We start from the raw sequence: 21,409 nt of genomic DNA, 5'->3' as shown, positions 1-21,409 counted from the left end.
TGACTTTGTTACTTTTGTTTCCTTATGGTTCTGCATGCAGAACAGGGATTTTATGAGTAGTAGGTCCCAAAGCATATGGGAACTATAAGGAACATGCCAGCCATTTGAGGTGAGAGGGTTTATCTAGAAATTTTAACCAGAAGGTCTTGCAGGCTACTGTCACTACTTGATCAGAGTCAGAAGACATCTTTCTTGATAAGAGTAAGAAGCGATGAACAGGTTGGAAATAGCAAGCCTTGGAAATGCTGTTCACCACCAACGTAGAGGGCAGCATATCAAGGGCTGAGACATCTGAGTGACATTCAGACCAGACATGAGTGGCACAAGTTTGTGCAGGTTGAGACTATCTCTCTCTCTCTCTCTCTCTCCTCCACACTACTGTATGGCTGAGCGTCAAGGATGTCTGACAGGCCACAGAGGATGAAGACAAAATCAGAGTTTGATTATTGAGAGATCACTAACAGTGTTGTGGACAGCTGCTGCAGTAGAGCCTGAGCAGCAGAAAGTAGCTGGGAATTGCTCTAGGACTGGGACTCCACAGACTGTAAGGAGAACGTTTCCAACAAGCCCAACAGTGGAACTAGGAGGGCATGTAGTTGCAAAGACAACCTGAAATGGGCTAAATTGGTCTGATCTTGGCCACGCATCTCCTGTCCACATGGTTTCTCACTGTACTGTACTAGTACAGAGGATTAAATGCTGATATTTGGGTGCTGCTGCTGGCTGGCAAGGCAGAGCTAGTGATGGGAGTTAGAGCTGAGAAGCTCAAGTGTGGAAAAGAATGAAACAGTGTGAGATTCTGGGACAGGAGGAAAGGGAACAGAAATGAGAACACAGGAGAAGAGATGAAGAAAAAGACAATGATAGTCAGCCTCCAGTGAAGACCAGGTCAAGCAGACAGCAGCTCTAGAGGCACTGACCCATAATAGAAACTCAAACATAGAGGCAGGAACCAGGGAATAGACAGCAGTGAGCTTGAATGGGTCCCCACTACAGCATCAGCAAAGGTGCCTAGTTGAGAGCCAAAAAGATAAGCTGAGAGTTAAGTAAATTCAGGGACTTTAGCATGGAAGCCCCAATAGAGAACAGTAAATATGGGGGCTGATTTGGGATCATCTGCTAAGCTCCTGTGTATGTGAAGCTGAACAACCAAAAATAGCCAGTTATTTCAGAGAGATGACAGGCTACTAGAAGAAGAAGGGAGGATATTAACGACAAAGGGGGAGCCAAGAGAACTTCCTTGAGAGATTTGAGAGGAACATTCTCCCTCTCTCTTTCTCTCTCTTTTTATTTTTTTATTTTTTTATTTTAAGTTACAGAGTTTCTGAGCAAGAACAGTTGGGAGAAAGTCCTGTACTTGGAGGATGGAAAAAGCACAGATCACATGGAAGAAAATATCCAAAATGAGCAGCTTGTTACTGTTACTGTTACAGACAGTTACTACTTCTGACCTTCTGTTCTTCTACAAAGGCTGATGTTTTGCCATGGCCAGAAAGCAAAGCTGCCTGATCAGCATAAAGCAGTTGTGGAGATGATCCTTGGAAGGTAAGCTACAGCCACATGCACTGCCTGGGGCACATTTGCAGTCCTGTATTGCTCAGTTCACTACTTAGTAATTAAATTAGACAATTCTGTCCCTATTTTCAATGATCAATAAGATGTTTTCAGAAACAATTACAGAAACTCCCACTCACTAAACGGGGATAGTTTCAGAAGATGTCGGATACTGTGTTTTGAATAGCAATACCTTGAAGCCGCCTTAACTTGGACACCCCACAGCACCCGATCCTAGGGCTTGCAGCAGTAAAGGATGTGTGGTAGGAAGGCATGTCAGTGCTTATGCAATAGGGTGACAGTTGGACAGTAGTTCTGGGGGTACTGATCGAAGTTGGGGAAACATTGCTCAAACAAGCAAAAAAATGTTAAAGCAATATGTATCCAAGACACTCCACATTTCTAGGAATGCTTAAGATGCCCTCCTGTTTGCCTCACTTGTCTTGTGTGAGAGGCTCTGCCTCCTGAAATGCCAAAACATTTGCTCCTTTGCTAAGGAGGCATCAGTGGCTGCCACGTACCGATTGCCAAAGGGGCTGCTGGGGAGTCTGGGGGCTGCCAGGGCTGCTCAGCACCACGGTGCAGCCAGAGGTGCCAGGCTGAGGAGCACTTTCCAGCTAGGCCGCGTCGCATGGCGCGCAGGGCTCTGGGCTGCACTTACAAATGCAATGCTGCTCCCAGGGAGCTTTAGTTTCGTGTCAGTGAGGAATTGCAGCTCTGGCCTGGGGTAGCAACTGCTCAAAATTAATGCTAAATAAAATGTTTCTTTCTTACTGCAGTAGCAGCATGCAAAAGAAGATTTAAAACATTCTGTATTTTACTGGATATTCTAGTAGCCAGTTCTAAAGAACTAGTATTAAAGAATAAGTGGATCATAGTTTCTTCCCTAAATTCTTGGGGGGGGAGGGGGAACAAACAAACAAAAAAACTAGCAAGGCTGCAAAAGGACTTATAAATAAAAATTAACCCGCTCCTCCCCACCCCCAGATACTGACTCCCTCTCTCAGGATATTAGCAGTTAGTTTTTTTTCTGTTATCAAAACTATGAGGGAGACTTAGGATCGTGGTGCTTTGTGTATGTCTTTTTCCTCTATCATTGTGAAAAGTAGTGAATAAGTTTTCATTTAAAAATTATTCATTTAATGGATGGTTTGGATTACTGTTGAAGTAATCCAAAAGTGTATTTTAATCTAACATCAAATCAATGACGGCATGGGGGGAAATTGCATCAAGTTGCTCTCAGTTACAGTGGCCTAAGCAGACATGAAAGGCATTAAAGAGCAGTGAAAGGGAGTCGAATCTGCTCACTTTAGAAAAGCTAATGCTTTTTCTACAGCCCTCTCGTATTACTGACCGATTAGTTAAAAGGATCCCAATGTTAGTGATGAAGCAACATTTTAAAAATTAATGCCCATTTCTCATTTCCTAGTGGTTTCCACTTGTGACTAACAGAGCCTGGTTGTTATGGACTGAAATGCTGCTCAGGTGCTACTTACAGCCTGAAGTATTGGAATTTTAGTCAGGTTTAAAATTACTTTGTATGCTTTTGAGGTGCCCGCTCAAAATGTGCGAAGGCACCTGCTTGCGTGTCTGGTCCTTTTAAGGTTTGAAGCTCCCTTCAGAAAGGCAATGAGTTTGGTAAATTGAAGATGTTAATAAAAATAAAATAGGATATTCCACTTTGAAACACCATCCTGACCTAGGGGCTTCCGCCAGAGAAGTTTAATGCTTTTCCTGTAACATGGTGTGTGTGCAGCTGAACCCAGCTCCATTACTGGGGGGTCTGAAAATGAACTAAAGTAGTCATGAACTAAAAGTAAAACTTCATCCCTAAAGCCAGGGCTGACAGACCTGCTGATTCTGTGTTCCCAGGGATGAACTGTAGAGTGATGTTCCCCTTTCTCGAGGTACAAGGCTGAAAGAAGTAAGCTTCCCCAAGAGAGGGGGCAGTATCCACGCCGCCACTTTAAACTCCTCTGTAATTTGTGATTAAGCAGTCTCACATAAGTGAAATGCCACCTGCTAAATGTGCTTCTGTTTCTGAAAAAAAATCTGCTTTTTTTTTGTTATTGTTTTTTTGCCTCCCCCATTCCCACCAGCCCTCTATAAAAATCAAAGCCCTTTTTCTGGTAGTTGCTGAACACCGGCCTATTTAGTAAACCCGGGATGGGGCTGGTCTTTGGCAGGAAGAACAGACACCTATGCCAGAGCTGAGCTCCCTGGTGTCGGTGCCTCATGCTTTAATCAGTGCCATCCTTCTGCTCAAGCTGAGTGACGGTTGTGCAAAGAAAAGAAGGGCGAATGCAGAGGGGATAAGGGAGGAGGAGGACTCGTTAACATGGCTGCCACTGTCATGTTTTGCTTTGTCTCCCCTCGTCCTGGCTGCTCTTTTCCATCCATGTGTAGACATGGCTCATTGCTCAACCAATGACTGATGTCTACTGGCGCCATTAAAAATGGAAATAAATAAATATATATATATATATCAGTACCAAGATATTTATATGCCAACATGATTAGCTCTAATGGAGGGTGTTTTTTGCCAGTAGTCTCCTAGGAGCCAGTCTGAAAACAGCTGGGCTGAGACCTTCCTTTCTGGAAGTCCCTTGTATGCTCCTAATCCCCCAATTAGTGATTACACTGTACTGTTTAGGGATGTAAGGGGTAATGATTATTATTGAAGACAAAAAAATAATACTTGGCATTTACACAGTGCTATTCATCTGCAAAGTGCTTTACATAATTAACCATGCTGGGATTGCTTTCACTGCACCACTGCAATAGGCTAGTGCTGAATAGTTTTGAGAGATACATGTGAAAACCAATTATGCAGAGCAGCAGAAATGGATCTGCGGGAGCTCTCTGCTGGTCCCCTCATGTGCCCAGTGCTGGGACCATGCAGACTTCAACACTGTAGCACTGTCAAGACCAGTGCCTGGTAATTTCACAGTAGTTATGCTAGAAAGAATGATTTGATGTGAGTGTATGTGACTTGTAGGGTAACTTTTCCCAGTTATCTTTTGCAGTTCTGAGAACTAGCTGAATTTAGTTTCACCTTAAGTTTTTAAGGCACTCAAATTGTAACAGGTCTGAAGGTCAGGGTAACCACTGTTATAGTCTAGCATGATTTGTTGCACTACACAAGCCACAGAACATCCAGTCCTGCCTCAAGACCAAACTTGTGGCTGAGCAAGATAGTTTCCTTTAGACAAACGTTATCTTGACATGGGTGAGAGAATGTGCCATCCTTCTGCCTTTCACCATCCAATATGTGTATCTTAAATTTCTAGCTTTTGGATCACATTGCGCTTCCTTTCCAAAAATTACAGAGCTCTCTACTTTCAAAAACCTTTTTCCTCTTTGTCCTCTTTTTATGGGTTATAATCACATCACTAATTTTAAATTTCTCACTAAAAGTAAATTTCAGAATTCTAGTATTCTTGTACATTGTTTCTGAATCAGGTCTAATTTGGGAACTTCTTGGAAAAAAATATCGATAGGTGAACTAGAAATGCCACCATAGACACCTGTTTTCCAGGAAGAAAAGCAAAAGCATGAGTTTTACATCCCACAAGTCCACCAAATAATGCTTTCCCTTCTATCTTTGACATACCTTTTTAGTACTTCTTGAGATGTTACTGAAGCCTGATTAATATTTACTGCAAACATCTTAACAATAAAAAATTCTATTATATTTTGACTAAGCAAAGTTAATTGATTTTGGGGAACTTACAATTTTTTAAAACAAGTAGTGATATTAAAAATTAATCTACATTTCACATGGTGCACTCTTTGGCTAGAACCTCTGAATACATTTCTCTTATAAGCAATTAATAATAGCTTCTCATGTTTCATCATAGTATTGAGAAGAGAAAATACTAAAAAAAAAAAAAAAAAAAAAAAAAAAAGGACTGCTAAATACCGTGGCCTTTTAAAAGTAGGAGCAGGCACCATCCACGTACCCTTGTTCCAGCAATGGGATGGGAATGGAGAGCTGCTTAGCATGTTGGCAGGACCTGAGCCACCTAAGTCTCTCGCACACGGTGCTGTCACTGCCAACCTGCTGAGCTCGGTACAGACAGCTCGCACAGCTCCGGAGATGCACCAGGGGCTTGGCAAGTCTCGTCTAGCCTGGATTCTGCTAGTGATCCTGAATTTTTAATTTCCTAGCGCCTTCCTTAGCAGCCTGCCTATCTGTATTGCACAGCAGAGCAGCTGTGAATCTCAAACGCTCCCAAGCTGAAAGCTGCATAATTCAGACTTCTGCCCAAGTGACAGTAGAGGAAGGAAAAGGTAGATGAGCAAGTTTCTCATACCAAAATGTGGTAGGTGGCCCATTCCTCAGCCTGAACACCTCACAAAGACTTAGAAGCATTGGGGTAGGTATCTTCTTTGGCCAATTTAAGACAATGGAGACAAGAGCCCTGCAAGTCCGTATCATGCTGATGCCTCTAGAGGAGATTCTCCAAGAAAGCTACCCAAGTTTCTGAATGAGGCAAGGACAGTAATGGGACTTCTTCCTAAAGCTGAAGAAAATTTGAAGTGACACTGCACCTCATTCAAAAAGAAGAGGAAATCGAACTAGAAAGCCTACATCTAGGAGAAATGACTGATCTGATTAGAAAGGAGAAGGCTGAAAACAACAAAGCTGGACTGCGACGGATGGCGTTTCCTCAGTGAGCCGGCTGAGGACAAAGGAGGAAGGCAGCTGTCGAGCCCAGTGTAGCCTGTTCTTGAGGCAAATGCTAGCAGAGCATTATCAGAGACATTGTAGTGGTGACAAAACAAGCAAAAAGCAATCCCAGCCCATCTGTGATGGAGGACAACAGGCTTCTGCTGGGAAAAATGTGCTGACAGTAGGAGAAGGTTGCAAACCAACAGCAGTCATGAAAGGAGACAGAAGTGAAAAGGGTTTGAAGTGGCTCCCTGTTATTACACTATTGCTATTCATTCCAGGGTAAGCTGTCGTGTTCCCTTTGACTTTAAAGGGAAGGTAGCTGCTTTTTTCCTCTCTGACCATGTCCTGCATTTTCCACAAGACACAGAATTAATTGATCTTCAGGAGTCAACATGATGTAAGTATTGAATAGAAATCATCCTGAGCAAAGGAGAAGCCAAACAACAAGAACAAAATTGCTCCTTGTCACAAGAAGCTGCTGCTTTACTTGCCAATGTGCTGACTGAGGAGGGGGATAAGGTTGATTTGGGATATGGGAATTTAATTAGATTTCCCCCAGAATATACTGTTACAGAAGCCAGTGGATAAAGAGAAGAAAGAAATTCAGACTTACATCTGTTTGTATGATGCTCCATGCATTAGTTAGGCCAATATTTCCATCTGTCCCGTATAAATGAAGGCCTTTCTTCAGGTCCCGCTGAGCGTACTTGTCAATCTGGAATCAATGACAGGAGAAACTGCATTGCAAATAACCACAAACCAACCGAAGTTTGCCGAGTGCCACATTTCAGAGTCAAAGTATAAGGAGTAGGGGCAATGGACAAAAATTACTATGCAGGCATGAATAAAAAGTTAACTGCGCATTCTCCATTGGAGCTGGTATCTGAGACAGCCATCTGCAGGCTGCTGAGAAGGAGGAGTTACCATTGTTAGTGTTCATGTTTTCCATTACAGACATCTAGAAAAACCCTTTGGCCATTTGGTAGCCATTTGACTAGCAAATACTGGATTCAGTTTAATCATTCATTTTTGCAAATGAGACCTAAAACTGAAAATATTAATTTAGCCATAACACTTCCTTTCAGTGTCATAGCTTTCTACTGTGAACAAGCTGAGCTTCTTTTAGGCCCTTTCTGTGGGGTCAACAGCAGTACTCACATCATAGCGATGTTCTGAGTCCTGCTCGTTATATTGGCCAGGGCCCCCAACTCCTGAGAGTGGGACAGATAGGACGAGTAGGACTGAAGCAGCAGGGAGAGACCTATGTAATATTCTGCACAGACAGGATGTAAGGACTTAACTGCTAAAGGAGGTTGCTCTTAAGTAAATGCATTTCCATTGGCTTTATAACACTCCAGAGTTCTGATTATAGAGGTATATGCAACCGAAGCTGGTGCTTTGTAGCCGAGAGTCTCTCCGCTGGTCATGCAGGCTGTTATGGAACCAGCTGGCCCTCAACAGGTCACACGCAATCTCCCAATCTAACTATACTTGCACATTTCTACAGATTCAAGCAAACAACAAAATGGAAGTAAATAATAAATGGATATTTACAGCTTAACTCAATTTTCCTGTTACAAATGAAGAGTGTTGAGTTGCTCTGCTCAGACATGCCCACACAGCCGCCTGCACCAGGGGTGCTCAGTGCTAGTGCTCTGATCTGCAGAGCACACGCGTCCCCGCTGCCTTGCAGCGCTTTGCGGTGCCTGACTGGCTTGAACAGCAGGTGCTGCATTCCCACCTGTAATTACCACGTAAGCTGCTTTTGCTTTTATACAGAGATTATACATGCTTAACTGGTAATTTGAGGAGAAAAAACAAAGCTGAGACCTACCATTAAATTTGGGATTAGGTAAGAAAATTGCTGGCAATAACTGATAAATGCATAGGCATGGGGGTGATTCCTAGCATTGGCTTCAGAATTACAGAGTGGGGTTTCAACTTTGCTTTGGCCTTGGTTCCTGTGACGACTGGGCCAGCTGGCTTCTAGAGCAAACCCCACCGATATGAACAGAAAGGCAGGGTGGTGTGGCGAGGCTGAGAGAGAGCTGAGATTTAGTCAGTGTGATACAGAGACAGTGAGGCAAATTAATTGCTGAAGAGGTAATTCTTAGTCAGAAAAAGAGCAGTGAGGATGACCAGTGTAATTGATGGCCAAGTTGTGAGATCTATCTGACTAGTAGACCTTTTGCTTTGAAGATGAAACAGGTCTATTTGGAATATTAGTTTATCACACCTCAGAAAAGTCAGAGAAAGGGGAAAAATAATAAAAAACAGGCTACACAGCCTACACTTGGTACTCTCACTGATCAGGGACGGGGGGGAAGCCAAATGACACCCTGTGTTATTCTGCAAAGGGCAAAGGTTGCCTTGCTTTAGTCAAGTTTTGCTCTGCAAACTGTTTGATGCTGCGACTCGGCATCACAGCAGTCCCTTTCACCAGGACTCACCTGGCACTCAAGGTGAGATATGTTCCCTGGCCACCCTGTCACAAAGTCAGGTCCTCAACACCAGCTCCTGCACGTTGTCTGACCTGTTGTGTGTGTTGGCTTAAAAATTAAGCGCCTGTTTGAATCTCACTTAGGAGAGGCTTTACACTTTTTATAAAGCCGCATTGTGCATGTGTGTCTCTTCTTTCCTTAGCTCTGGTTGCAAGATGGAAAGAGGCAGACGTACGCAGGACATGAAACACAACCTTTGAGTTCTTTTTATTTCATGACCACCAGCTAATAGAGCTATATGGAAATCTCACAGTTTTATACATGCACACATAAATGTGTATAAATGCATATATATATATATGTATATAAAACCTTATACACACATGTACATGCATTTATAGAATTTTTGAGTGATTGTAACTGTAGTGTTTTACAGAGTTTTCCTTTATTATTGCTTCTAACTGGTCTCCTGACTGAATGTGCTATAAATGCACTGAAAAGTGCTATTCTCTGAAGAGTCATTGATTTTAAACCTTTTTTGCCCAGAGTTACTCCTTATAGCATTTAGATGCTCTCCATTTGCTTACGCTAGTGTCAAAGGGGTTCAGCATTACTTCAGTTATTTAAGTTCTGGCTGCAGGATAAATCCTGCCTGCCTTCCTCTCTCCACAAGCCCTGTGTACATGGTGTGGATCCATAAATGATGTCTCAGTTTTGACCTACACAAGTTCTTACAGAGCTTGATATACCTACAAGATGCAGGAAAAAAAACCCACCAAGCCAAATTTAAAGAAGACAGTGATGAACTTGGTATGGTGAGAAAACAGATAAACTAATCACCCTGGCCCCAGAATCCCAGAAGTGTGTGTGTGCAGGAGGGCTGCGACTGTAGCTTTCAGCACCAGGAGGAAGGAGAAGCAGGCACCAGGCTTTGCTCTCCTGCCACTTGCATCTGAGATAACACTATAAAATCCTACACTAGCTGTATCTGTGCCTCCTCGATTTCTAGCCAGCTACGTAGGGTCTTTTCAATTAACTCATTGCCTTCATTAATTAATCAGGCTCGAGGTAAAAGAAGCCCTGCACTTCCCTGAGCACGCAGGAGATGTTAAACGCTGCTTCTCTCTGTGGACTCTGTGGAGGGCAGTGTCTCCATGCAGCCCAAGCACATGAGCCTCTGCTTGAGCGACCTGCCTGCAAGGTCGCACGGGATCTTTGCTCCCCAGCTGAAGCGCTGCTGGCAGCTCTCCACATGTGAATCCTCCTGGCTTTGAGGAGCAGGCAAAACACAACCTCTGTGCATGGAGCAGGCCTGGCAAATGCTCCTCTGGGCCATTCTGTTCCTGCTAATCTAGATTTGGTTTCTTCCTCAAAATATTTCATAATAGCATGGATTTTTTAAATGCATCTTTATTCTAATTGAATTTTATCTTTGATTTAAATGAAAACACCCCCAACTGTCTCATTCTCTACCTTCCCTTTCATTTTTCAGAAATCATCTTTCTGAAAATGAGAAGCTGTAACACAGTGATTCATCAAGGCTGTTAAAAAATGCTCCCACCCGGCATCCACCAATCTGTCAGCTTGTTTGTCCCTACGCTCCCAGGCCCCAGCCAGGCAAAATGTCTATCACAAACCAGGGGCTGCAAGTACTATATTAAATATTCTGCCCATGAATCTACTCTGTTCCCCCATACACAAGCCATTTTTTTTCATAAAGCACAACTATCTCATGAGGGACCACAACGAAGCATAATAAAAACTCCCAGTAGGCAAACCATTACTCGAAATGAGACGCTTATTTTTAGTTATGTGCAATGCCAGAGATTTCCTTGAAAGAAAGATTTTCTGGAAGGTTGATCAGTAAGAATTTTTCTATCAGTCTGGACCCAAAAAAGGGGAAAAAAAATCCCTTTCTCCTTGGTTTACATCAGATAACAGATCAGAGAAATAAATTTATTCCTGGCACCAGGTCTGTGTGAATTCTGGTGCCTTATGGCTTCAGCTAGATAGGAGCCATATTCATGTTTATAGACCTAATCAGATTTTAGTGGTGCTTCTGCTAGCATAAGGTGAAGCTGTCCTGTTGCTTAGTGTGGAAAGTCATTGCCAAGAGAACATTACTACCACTTTATCTAAGGCCAGGTCCTGTTCCTGCTGAAATCACTACAAATACTTTGCCTTCCACCAGGCCCTCATTTCCCTCTCAAATATTTCATTGTCCCGTTGCTTTCTGAAAGCCACCATTAACGCCATGGTAGGCATTGCACACAGCACGTGTTAGGCCATGCACGACCGCCGTGTCCGAGCTAGAGCCAGGAGCTGCAGGAGAGGCCACAGGCCTGGCGAGCAGCTGCAGCTGCACTCGGGGAAAGCGGCCAGGAGCAGCTCATCAGGGCTTGAGAAGGGCAGGGATCCAGCCACCGTGCGCTCATCTGGAGCCACAGTGACACGGCACCCCTGAAAACTCTGCCTGTGGGTAAAAATCAGGCCAGATTAGGAAGTGGCTCCTTCTTATCTGTATTTCCCTGTGGCAGCCACTTCAGCTGCAGCTATGTCCATGTCGGGCAGTCTCACCGCTGCCTTCCTCCCCTCCTCTCTTCTCAAGGCAGGAGCCGCCAAGGAGCATCACGGCTGGCTGACAAGCCCGGCTGTGGCCACCAGCAGCCTTCAAAGGGCCAAGAGCTGCCAGTCACCACCTTGCCACATGGACAAACCCCCTTGGCAGCGCTTCAGCAGAGCGGGCTAAATACTCCTGACCTTTCTGTTGGCTGCCTTGCTACCTGTCTGTCTCGCCACCAGGGAGGCGAAGCTGCAGAAAGGACAGACTAGCCAGTAGGTCCCCACTGGGCAAAACTTTTAATTGAATGTCTGGCTAATCTTTCCCTACAAATAGCAGGTGGTGGGAAATCAAAGGTAAACAGAAAAAGTGCCTAATCTATAAGGTCATTTGTGCGCGCCCTCTTGCCTGCCAGGAGAGATGAGATTGATTGTACCAAAAAAAAAAAAAAAAAAAAAAAAGCTTGCTTTTTGTGCACGATCCCCAAGGAGCACGACAGTACGCTCGCTCGGCACAACTGAAATCTTTCTTAGCCCATTTCTCTACAAATATAAAGTTCTGGTATAAAGAGGCCAGGGAATGACCCTTCAAAAAAGACTCCAGCTGGGCAGGGAGAGGTGTTGAGCTCTTTCTTACCAGCATCAGCAGCGTTACATGGCACGTCCAGGACGCCTTGCCCTGCTCAGCAAGATTCACCACGTCCTCTCCTTTGTCAGGGAAGTGAGGAGAAGGCAGGACCAGAGCTCCACAAGCAACGCCTGGGGGAGCAGGAGGGAGAGCGCCCGGCTGTGCTGCACGCTGAGGCCACAGGCTGCACAGGGCCCGATAAGGCACCTTCCCTCTCGCCCCCCTGCTTCAGTTTCCTGTTTGTAAACCTGGAATAACTTCATGCCTTCAAAGGCTTGGCCTAAAACTCCCACCACCATGTGGCAGAAGCACTTGAACACTGTCAGAGCCTGTACAGCATTTGGGACCAGCCCTGCCATTAGGGACCTCCCATCTGGCCACAAGGGGTTAAAAAGGACAATGGTGGGAAGAGGGAGCTGGGAAAACTGCAAGAGCATCTCCCATCACCCCTTCTGACAAGAATCTAATAGCTATAATGGGTTTACAACAAAATTGTAACAAGCAGGTCAAAAAAGCCTGCGTTATCAGAGGAGTTCTCTGGTCTGTGACTTGTGCTTACAATTAATTGCAGGTTCAGTCACTGCCTCCTGCTTGCAAGCACCTCCCTCTGCTCGAAGCCAGGGACCAAGGCGCTGGACCACTCAGGCGCTCCCGAAGGGAACATCGTCCTTCTGCTAAAACACCAGGGAATCCCAGCACCATCGCATTTTGTTTTTAAATAGTGCTTACATGCTCTGCATGGCGCCAGCATCTGGAAGCAGTAAAACAAGCAGGTTTTGCAAAGGCTGCTCCCAGCTGCCCAGCACCGCAGTCCGGGGCTGCTTTGCTGTTTCCCTGCTTTCCATACTACCTGCGGAGCCATCTGCACCATTACTCACAGGTAGGAGCCATCCCTGTCCCAGGAATAGATGTTGAGAGATCAAGCAGAACAGCACATCTGGATGACCAAGTAGAGGAGCCAAATTTTCAATCAAATAAATAAATAGAAACTCATTCCACTCATCACTGGGGGGGTGGGCAGAACTAATCCTGTAGTGCTACTGCTGCTGAACCCTCTCTACAGGCCTGGGAGGTGGAGCTATTGCAAGCATGACAGGTCACTGAGTTAGTTACACACAACTCAAATATTTTCATTCAGGAGCAAATGCAATTATTTTCAGTAAACTTCACCCTATTTTATTCCAAATGAGTCCCTGAAAGTCCAAGTGAGTGGTGTTTTCTCGTTGCTCCATATAAAAGTCAATGTTTACATCATTGCTGGTAGCAGGAGGGACACTGCTGAGGGACCACTGCAATCTGCACAGCAACAGCTGAATAACTTGTGCAGGTCCCCAGGCTCGTTTAAATAAAAGTGCCTCATAACTAGTTCAGAGATAAGGCCTCAAAATGTTAAGATGCTGCTCTGCACATTCTTGGCATGCACACAGACTTAATCCAGCAGCACAGCTGACTGCTTATTTAAGAGGACGTGAACATCCTAGATCAGTCCTAGACCCCCAAAACCGCCAACACCACCAACAAAGATAGCTTGTTTCTTCCTACTGAACCTAGGAATATACATTTTGAACATTAAATCTTGGCTTGCAGCTTCTGATTTCTAGGCAGCTCTAAAGCTTCAGCAAACATGGGGCTGGGTAAAAGTAGGCAGGGCACAAATCCATACACAAAAGGCTGACACAGTAAATCAATTACTAGGACATTAACTCCATTCCTGGATGTTTTTCCATTTTGACTGACAAAAGTCTGTCAGCATGTGGGAGGCATTTTGAGTGTGTGAACACAAAAATGCTCCTGCTTCCTTGAGAAATGCAGGCCTTTACTAGCACAGCAGTAACGATTCGGCTTGTGGGGATCCCTCCTAAGGGACCTTTTGGTGTAAGCAAACTGGTATTCCCCCTTTTCCAGATTATATATTCCACAGGCTGCTTTCCCCAGTAGTGCTCTGGAGTCTTGCTGCATCACCCTGGTGTCCTGCAGACCTTCTGACCCATCCTTGAAGCCCTGTTTCCTGCCTGTGCCGCCACCTCCTCACTCCAGTTGACTTTCCCAGATGTGGTCCCAGCTCCCGCGCTCTGCCGCCAGTGCTGGACCCAAAATCCCTCCAAGTAAATAATGATTTCTCCTTGATCGCTAGTGTCTACAGGATCTCACCTATGCCAGGATGTCGAGACTGCTCTGAGTGCTGCCACTGGGCCTACTCTGGCTTCATTTCAGGTCTCTCTCTCTCTGCTGTTACTGCCCTGGGGCCACCATGGGAGTCCCACAGGAGAGCAGGAATGCTCGTTCTCTCAAAACCCGCACCTATGGTGAGGCTAAGCCCAGGCTATCTGTATTCAGCATTTGTGAGAGACAATCACTTTCATTTGTCCTCAACAGTCACCAGTGTAACCTCGGATAAGCAAACGGGGAGGGATGCTAATTAACGTGATTCATGCTGTTGAGCCTTTGCTTGCCAGGAGACATGAAAGGTAGTTCTGTCCATCCCAAGTGCTAACAACCTGTTATCTCCATTTAGGCAGACCAAATAAAAAAATCAGGGGAAAAAAAAAAAAGGACAGCAAGGGACAGAGGCTTCGGGTTGTGCAGAGGCAACGCAAAGCAGGGAGATGAGCACCCTCCCCTGCAGAAACTGCTGAGGCTTTCGGCAGCGTGGGGGACACTGGGTCACTGGGCACAGATTCCCTTTGCAGGTGCTGAGAGCTGGGAAAGGGCAGACCAGCAGTTCACTCGCAGAGAGGAAGGACTTGGCTGCTTGCCCTTTAAGCCATCCCATGGGATTAGCCTTCGTTTTAATTATTTATGGTACTCATTTACTTCATTTAAAGGTGAACGAAGGAGCTTTCCAAGCAAACCTACTGACATACAAGGCAAGGGGGGGGGGTTGGGAAAGGCAAACCCTTCATTCCTCCCCTCCTAACAAATGAGTCAGTCCCACAATCCATGTAAATGTGGACTAACTTCAAAGCCAAGTAACTGAAGATATTTTTCTTTTAAATTTATGCCTTTGGTGGGAAAATGTAAGCTAAAACACAGTATTTGTCCATGAAAGCTCCCCGTAGCTAATCATCACAGGCGCCTAAACTGCCACCTCTTGGTTGTGTAATATTGTCAGCTCCACTCTCCGCTAGAACAACCACAGCAATAAATACAGCAAGTGGGAGAAAGGGCTGGGTAAATCATGCACTGGGAGGAAGAATTGTCTTGAGTCCTTCAAACAAGGGAAAATAATGGCTGCTGGTGAGTCACCTTCCTCTGTACTGGAACTAAAAGACCAATTAAAAAAAATGGAGAAGAGCCCACTGAAGGGTTACGATGTGCTGCTCTTTTTGGAGAAACCTGTCTGGAGAGCCAGGCATGCAGGGAGATCCTGGGGATCCTGGGGAAGGGGTTAGGATGAAACTGGGTCTTCCTATGTCCTGGAAAAGTTAATCCTTGGAGGAAAGCAAGATATGCCCACAGCCTGCCTTATTATTTTTTCTCTGAAATCAACTCATTTTAAAGAAATAATGCTGAAAGGAGCATTAGCATTGTCCTTAGAGGGGAGGGAATCAGAGGCCTAGTGCGGAAGCCACGCGTCCTGCGGCCGCAGTCACGAGGGCGACTGGCGCACGCCAGGGCAGGAGCGAGCGGCGACGCGAGCGGCCCACGCGGCCAGGGCAGCGCCGGGGCCCTGGAGGCTCGCGGGGCTGCTCTGCACACGCCGAGCAGGGCCGCTCGCAACAGCTGCCTCAAGAGGCTCTCAATACCTCTGCTGAACGCCCAAGCCGGCAAGTACTGTCTCCATGCCAAGATTTTCCTCCTGAAAGATGCGTTCATCCTGTCGAGTCTGGGTGCACATTTCCCCAAATCACAAGGTCAGGTCAGCTCAGGGCCAACTCCCTTGTGCTGGTGCAAACCTGCCCGGCTCCGCTGACACCAGGGGCACTGCTCACGTTTCTAGCGCCTTGGGAGGAGTGACGCGGTACATCGATGTCTTAAGCACGTTTCTGCTGGGGCGTAACGTGAGCCTGGGAGCCGGTCCCTCTGCGAGACGCCAGCTTGGACGTCGCGGCAGTCTGACCTCCTCCAGCAGCTGGAACTACCTGTATTTTCTTTTTAATCATCATCAGTGGAGAGATTTCAAACTGGCCTGTAGAATGTCTTCAGACGCTAGTAGAAGACAAAAGCAACCCAACTGAGTAACTTATTAAATGCCTCCCTTGTTTTAGTGAAGCGAATAACCACAGCTCTTCACTATGCTTCCCTGAAAGCAGATTTTATCTTGAAGGGACTGATTTGGGACTCAGTTGCTGCAAAAGACTGAGGAGATTGCTTTCCATAATAACAGAAGACAAATAAGCAAACTGTGGTTGCACTTGCATGACACAAAGCACAAGTTCCCAGTGCCCTCTATAAACAGCAGCAGGAGCTGCGTGTCTCATGGGCAGTCACACAGACTGAGCGGGGCAGGGGACCAGCGTCTTCCCTCATACATTAAACACAGAAAAATGAGGGCTGCTGCTCCGGAGGAGGGAGGTGAGCGCGTCGGGCCCCTGCGTGTGCTGCGCACGGGCACGCGGCAGCGGCCGGGGGAAGGGGCAGCCCTGACTGCTTGCATCGCCCCGTCAAGGGGACACGCAGCTGCAGCGAGTCGCCACCGCGGGGCAGTTTGGCTGCAGGGTTTGGGCAGCTCTTTGCAGTGCACCTGCCTTCACAATGTCCACAGATACCGTGGAGTCTCTGGGTCACATTCAGACAGCAGGGAGGCTAAGGGGAGAGTGGTGATGTGGTACCATGACCCTCCTACAGCAAACACCTGCCACACAGAAAGAGGAAACACAGTGGCTAAAATGATACCGTACATTGGCATGGTTAAAAAATACTTCTTTGTTAACTGAATTTTAATGCTCAGAACATTGTCAACCTGGCTTTAGAGCCTGAAATCAGCTTAGTATTAAAAAAACTCAGTCCTCATTAACAGTTCCCCCAGCCCTATTAAATAACCCCATTGCAAAGGCAGAGGAGTCACCATCTAGGAAGGAGCAAGGACATTTGCGGAGCTGTTACCTCTCCGCCTGCCTCACAACAAGAGAACAAGGTCACATGGAAAGCACGGAGCGGGCTGTCCACACTGATCCAGCCTCAATCAAACCACCGCTGGCCGCTCCACCATCTCCATCAGAGGGCAATCACTTCAAATCAGGCTGAAGCACAAGCTGCACCTTAATCAGGCTCCTGGAAGGGCGCATCTCCACTGCACCACTTCACCTTCAGTTAATTGACTGCCAGTCACTTATAGGTGCTTGCCCCATTTGTAAAGGTTACTCTGCACAGACCTCAAGCATCTCTGATTTGTCTCTGAGACCAGACTAAAATAATCTCAGCTTGGCGGGATCGTGTAGGTAGTGTCCGGAGCTGCCCATAGACACGCACAAACCGCCTGGAGCCACCGGTCGCTCAGTGGCAGCACAAGCGGCCGGGTGGCCGCGAGTCTACAGTACGGGCTGAGGGCTCCTGCAACCTGGGCTGCTGCTACCTCTCTTCCAAAATCCCCACAAGGCCCAAGAGCTATGAAGTGTTTTCTGCCTCTCTTCCCCCTTGGATTTTTTAGTGTCTAATAATAATGGTTGCATTCACACCGAGGCCTTTTTGCCATGGTCTAGTCATTTGGGTCTCTCACCTTTGAGTGTTTTCACAAAACTTATCTGAACTTATTGCTCTTGGCACCTCTAAGTAGCTCAAATCTCACTGAAATTTACTGTCGGGTTTAAGGTTTACAGAGGTAGAAGAAAAAAGGAAAATCACTGCAACCACATTGAATCAATTTTGAAAAGTAAATTTACAGCTAAAGAACATCATTAAAAATAAAGGATCTATACACTGGAGGTTTTAGTGGCTTCCTGACTCAATGTTATTCAATACTTTTCTGATTACCAGGGAAGGAAGTATAAAAATCACTGCTAATTAAATTTTGTAGCTAAGGCAAAGTTGCTGAGCGTTAAATAACCTATGGAGATCACCCAGCCTTCTGGGCTTCCTGGTGTCTTACCCAGCCCAATTCACCACAGACAGTCAGGACCCAAGAAGAGGGGTCGCTCTGTGAGACTGGAAACCACATTCTGGAAGGGAGAAAATCAGTGTGAAGGGTTAAGTGAACGGAGAGGACTGTGCTCCGCGGGCCCCGTCATTGCGCTGAAGGGTCGGGGTGGGTTCAGCGCAAGCTGCGCTGCGGCTGCGCCCCACAGCTGGCACATACAGTTTCAGGAATACATTGGAAATTTATAAGGAGTTTTGAGAAGCCCTACAAAAACAGCTGACGTGGGGAGACACAAGTTTCACTTCAAGTGGCAAACACAGCTCTTGTACAAACGCAAAGGATTGGCAGGGCTAAAGCACAGCCTGATTACTGTCTTCTGGCACCTACGTGGAGAAGCAATCTCTGCAGCAGAGAGCACTTTAATCTACCAGAAAAAGGCATAATGAGAGCTAATGGTTAGAAGTTTAAGCTAGACAAATACAAGACAGAAACAAGGCACAAGTGTAACTGTGAAATAAATAATCTTTGGGAGAACTTATGGAGGAATGAGGTGCAATCAATAATGTCTTTGAATCAAGGCTCAAGAGTTTGGCAAAGATTACAGCTCACCGGTGATTAGTTTAATGAAGGAAACACTGATTGACGTTCTGCAGTCAGAGACAACCTTCGTATTCCACCTAGTGAAGCAATCTCTGAATCCTCCAGAAGAAGGTATGCAGGGTTCTTTCAGCAAAAGTTAATAGAGAGAGGGGGAGCATTTGAACTCTGTTTATGGCACACTGAGCAATGCAAACCGTACTCCTGCTTGCTTTGAGCCCTATTAGAAACCCTTTTAGTACAACTCTGGAGAGCAGAGGCTCCCATCACCACCTGGGAGACTGACAGCAGTCAGAAATGCCTTGACTTCCACTCTGTCGCCACACGGCACAGAGAATGTTACCAAATCTGCATAAAGTCTACAGGCACCAGGATTACAAGTTTTTACCAGTTTTCTGGTATAAAACAGTTAAAATCTCTGACCTCTGTCCTCTCCTATCTCCTTGCATTTGGGGGATAGGAAGAAAGAAGTAAGAGAACCACTGGGGTAGTGTGACTCTTCCGGTTATCTTATTCATGTCAGATATTCACCCTGCTCAGGATTGCATTAGAAATTCTGAATTTAGGACAGCGAACTCTGTTTTTGTCTCACACATCTAATTAGTAAATGAATGTGCCCCGAGTGCCAGCAAATCGCTCACACGTCCTTCTGAGGCAGGGGAGCCCCTTCCTCATGGCATCGGCCAAGCCCCGTGGGACAGGCAGCCCGTCCTGCACGGCCTCCCGAGGGGACGGCGCGCGGCCGCCCGGAGCACCTGGGCTCTCCTTTCCAAGTGCAATGGCAGGGAGCCTCCGCATGGGAGGCTGGTGAGGAGGCTCCAAGTCCAGGAACCAGAATTGTCCCGTGTCGCCGCAGCAGTGAACCAGGAGCTTCCCGCATCTCCGCCAAAGCCCAGGACCCTGGATTAGAAGCGGTCCATCACTCACGACAGCCAGCTGTGGGCAAGGCAGGTTTTTCCCTGTGAGAGAGTGTCACTTATGCAAAACACACCGAAAGAAAAAAGTTACTGCAGCAAAAGGCAAACTGTGATTTGCTTTAAAAAATAACAGCAATTCCCACAGAGCTACCTCTGTTTTGACCTGATACATAAATTATGTTGGGAAGTAATACCACCCTTAAAATTACTTTGGCCTTACAGTTTTTAACTGTCAGAGACAATTTCTTTGAAGTCTAATTCGTGATTTGCAGGGCTTCATTAAGTTTTCACAAGTAATTTTAAACTTATATCACCATTGGCAAATCCATCATTTATTGATAGAAACATTAGGACTCTAATGGAGCATGATTCGTGATGAAACAAGATAGGAAACGATGAGGATGGAAAATGTGATCTCTTTTACTGCAAAGGACCCTTCTTGGCAGAAAACAAAAAATCAGGCAAAAAATCAGCTTTATTTCCACAGGCAATTGAAGAGAGCTGCCAAAATTGTTAAAATTATCTTCTAAAACCTAGAAATTGTGACAGAAGCTAAACTTGAGAAAAAGCTGAAGTAATAAGTGTCCCTATGACTACGGGAGCTCTTGCAAGGATGAAGCGCAGTAAAGTCCATCCTCCCAAAGAGCAGGGAGCAGACAGCAAGTAACGCCGGGCACCAGGGCAAGCAAGACACCACAGAGGGGCCCAGATATTCCTATCAGTTTAATCCCTCATGATGCTCAGGGCTGTGATTCTGCTTGAGGACATGTTAGAGCTGGAGAAAGATGAAGATCTTGGTTGAACAGATTTGTAAAAGATTTAGAACTTTACCCAGCAGACAGTTTCCAAACAAATGACATCAAATGCACCTCTCAGGACCTCTCGCCAACCTGTACGGACCTGACACTATGAGGCAAAACCCCCTTCGTGCACTGCTGCTCCCTTCCGCACAACCTGTTAGACATTTCTTTAATCCCAGGCAGCCCCTTATTTATCACACTTTATTTATTACACCTCCTTTATCACACCAACCTTTCCTCAATCCAGCAGTTACAGTTTCTGGCCACCTGTTTTGAACAGATGTGATTAAAAAACACGTTCATTTGTTGCAGCACAGTGGCACCCATCCAGCCCTGGGAGATGGGAGACGAGCGGAGCGGCTCTGCACAGCGTCCCTGGTGCAGCTGGGCTCTTTGGGGGGTCGCTCCAGCAGATCTTATGGCAGGACCATCCCTTTCCCAAGGCAGGTTGCGCCTGTGATAGAGTCACCACCCTGGCCACTGTGAGCGGAGTGCCTATTTCTGCGACTTGCTCATTCATTTTGCACATAGGTACAATGAATAAGAATATATGAGAATAAGAATATTAAATAAGCTGAATGCAATGCATTTTAAATCAGCCTGCTACTTCCTTTTTTAGATCTAAATTAAATATAAAGCAAGCCTCTCTAGAAAGCTCGTGGCTAAATTTACTGTGGGGAACTTAATGGCTGTGCTGATGAAACATTTACACGCACCTGTTTTGGCCATCAAGAGGAAAAAACTGCACATCCAGTACAGCCAGCTTCGCACCCAACTTCTCATCTGCAATGTGATTGCCTGCTTAATAGGTACAAATGAAAGGCTAAATGGGAAAAACTGAGAAAGCTCAGTCTGGATGCTGGTTCTAAAAACATTTTCTGAGAGTGTTTACACCAGCACAGAGCAGCTGAGATTTATAAAGATCTGCCATTCACATTTCAGCCACAGTCCAATAAATGCCATTATAAAGTTTTCAGCCTAGCAATAAAAAAGCTATTAATGTGTTTTCCCCATGTTAATCAATTTAACATGGGGATAGAGGTGTTAGCATTACTTTACATTGGTGCTTTCATCATTTCTCATTCCTACAATATATAAAATAAACAAAGGGGTTTTTGGATTCCTTATAGATTTATTTTTATCTTAAAGTGAAAGCCGAGCAAGATTTGTGGTCTCAGACTCAAAAATGGCAATAAGCTTCTCCTTCCTTCCTCTTCCC

At 45.7% G+C, this 21,409-nt stretch overlaps 1 protein-coding gene across 1 annotated transcript in view; it reads right to left on the bottom strand.

Moving 5' to 3' along the window:
* The window catches only part of TSPAN4 (tetraspanin 4), a 133,666-nt gene that overhangs the window by 7,411 nt on the left and 104,846 nt on the right, over positions 1-21,409 (bottom strand). The window contains exon 4 of the mRNA XM_088525828.1: positions 6,846-6,947. Within this exon, the coding sequence (XP_088381954.1) occupies positions 6,846-6,947 (102 nt within the window). The remainder of the gene's footprint in view (positions 1-6,845; positions 6,948-21,409) is intronic.

The sequence above is a fragment of the Tinamus guttatus genome, unplaced genomic scaffold (genome assembly GCF_059628265.1).
Source record: "Tinamus guttatus ecotype Peru unplaced genomic scaffold, ASM5962826v1 Tinamus_guttatus_pri_ptg000240l, whole genome shotgun sequence".
Taxonomy (NCBI): Eukaryota; Metazoa; Chordata; class Aves; order Tinamiformes; family Tinamidae; genus Tinamus; species Tinamus guttatus.
The sequence above is the reverse complement of the archived record's forward strand: the minus strand, read 5'-3'. Positions and strand labels throughout refer to the sequence as shown.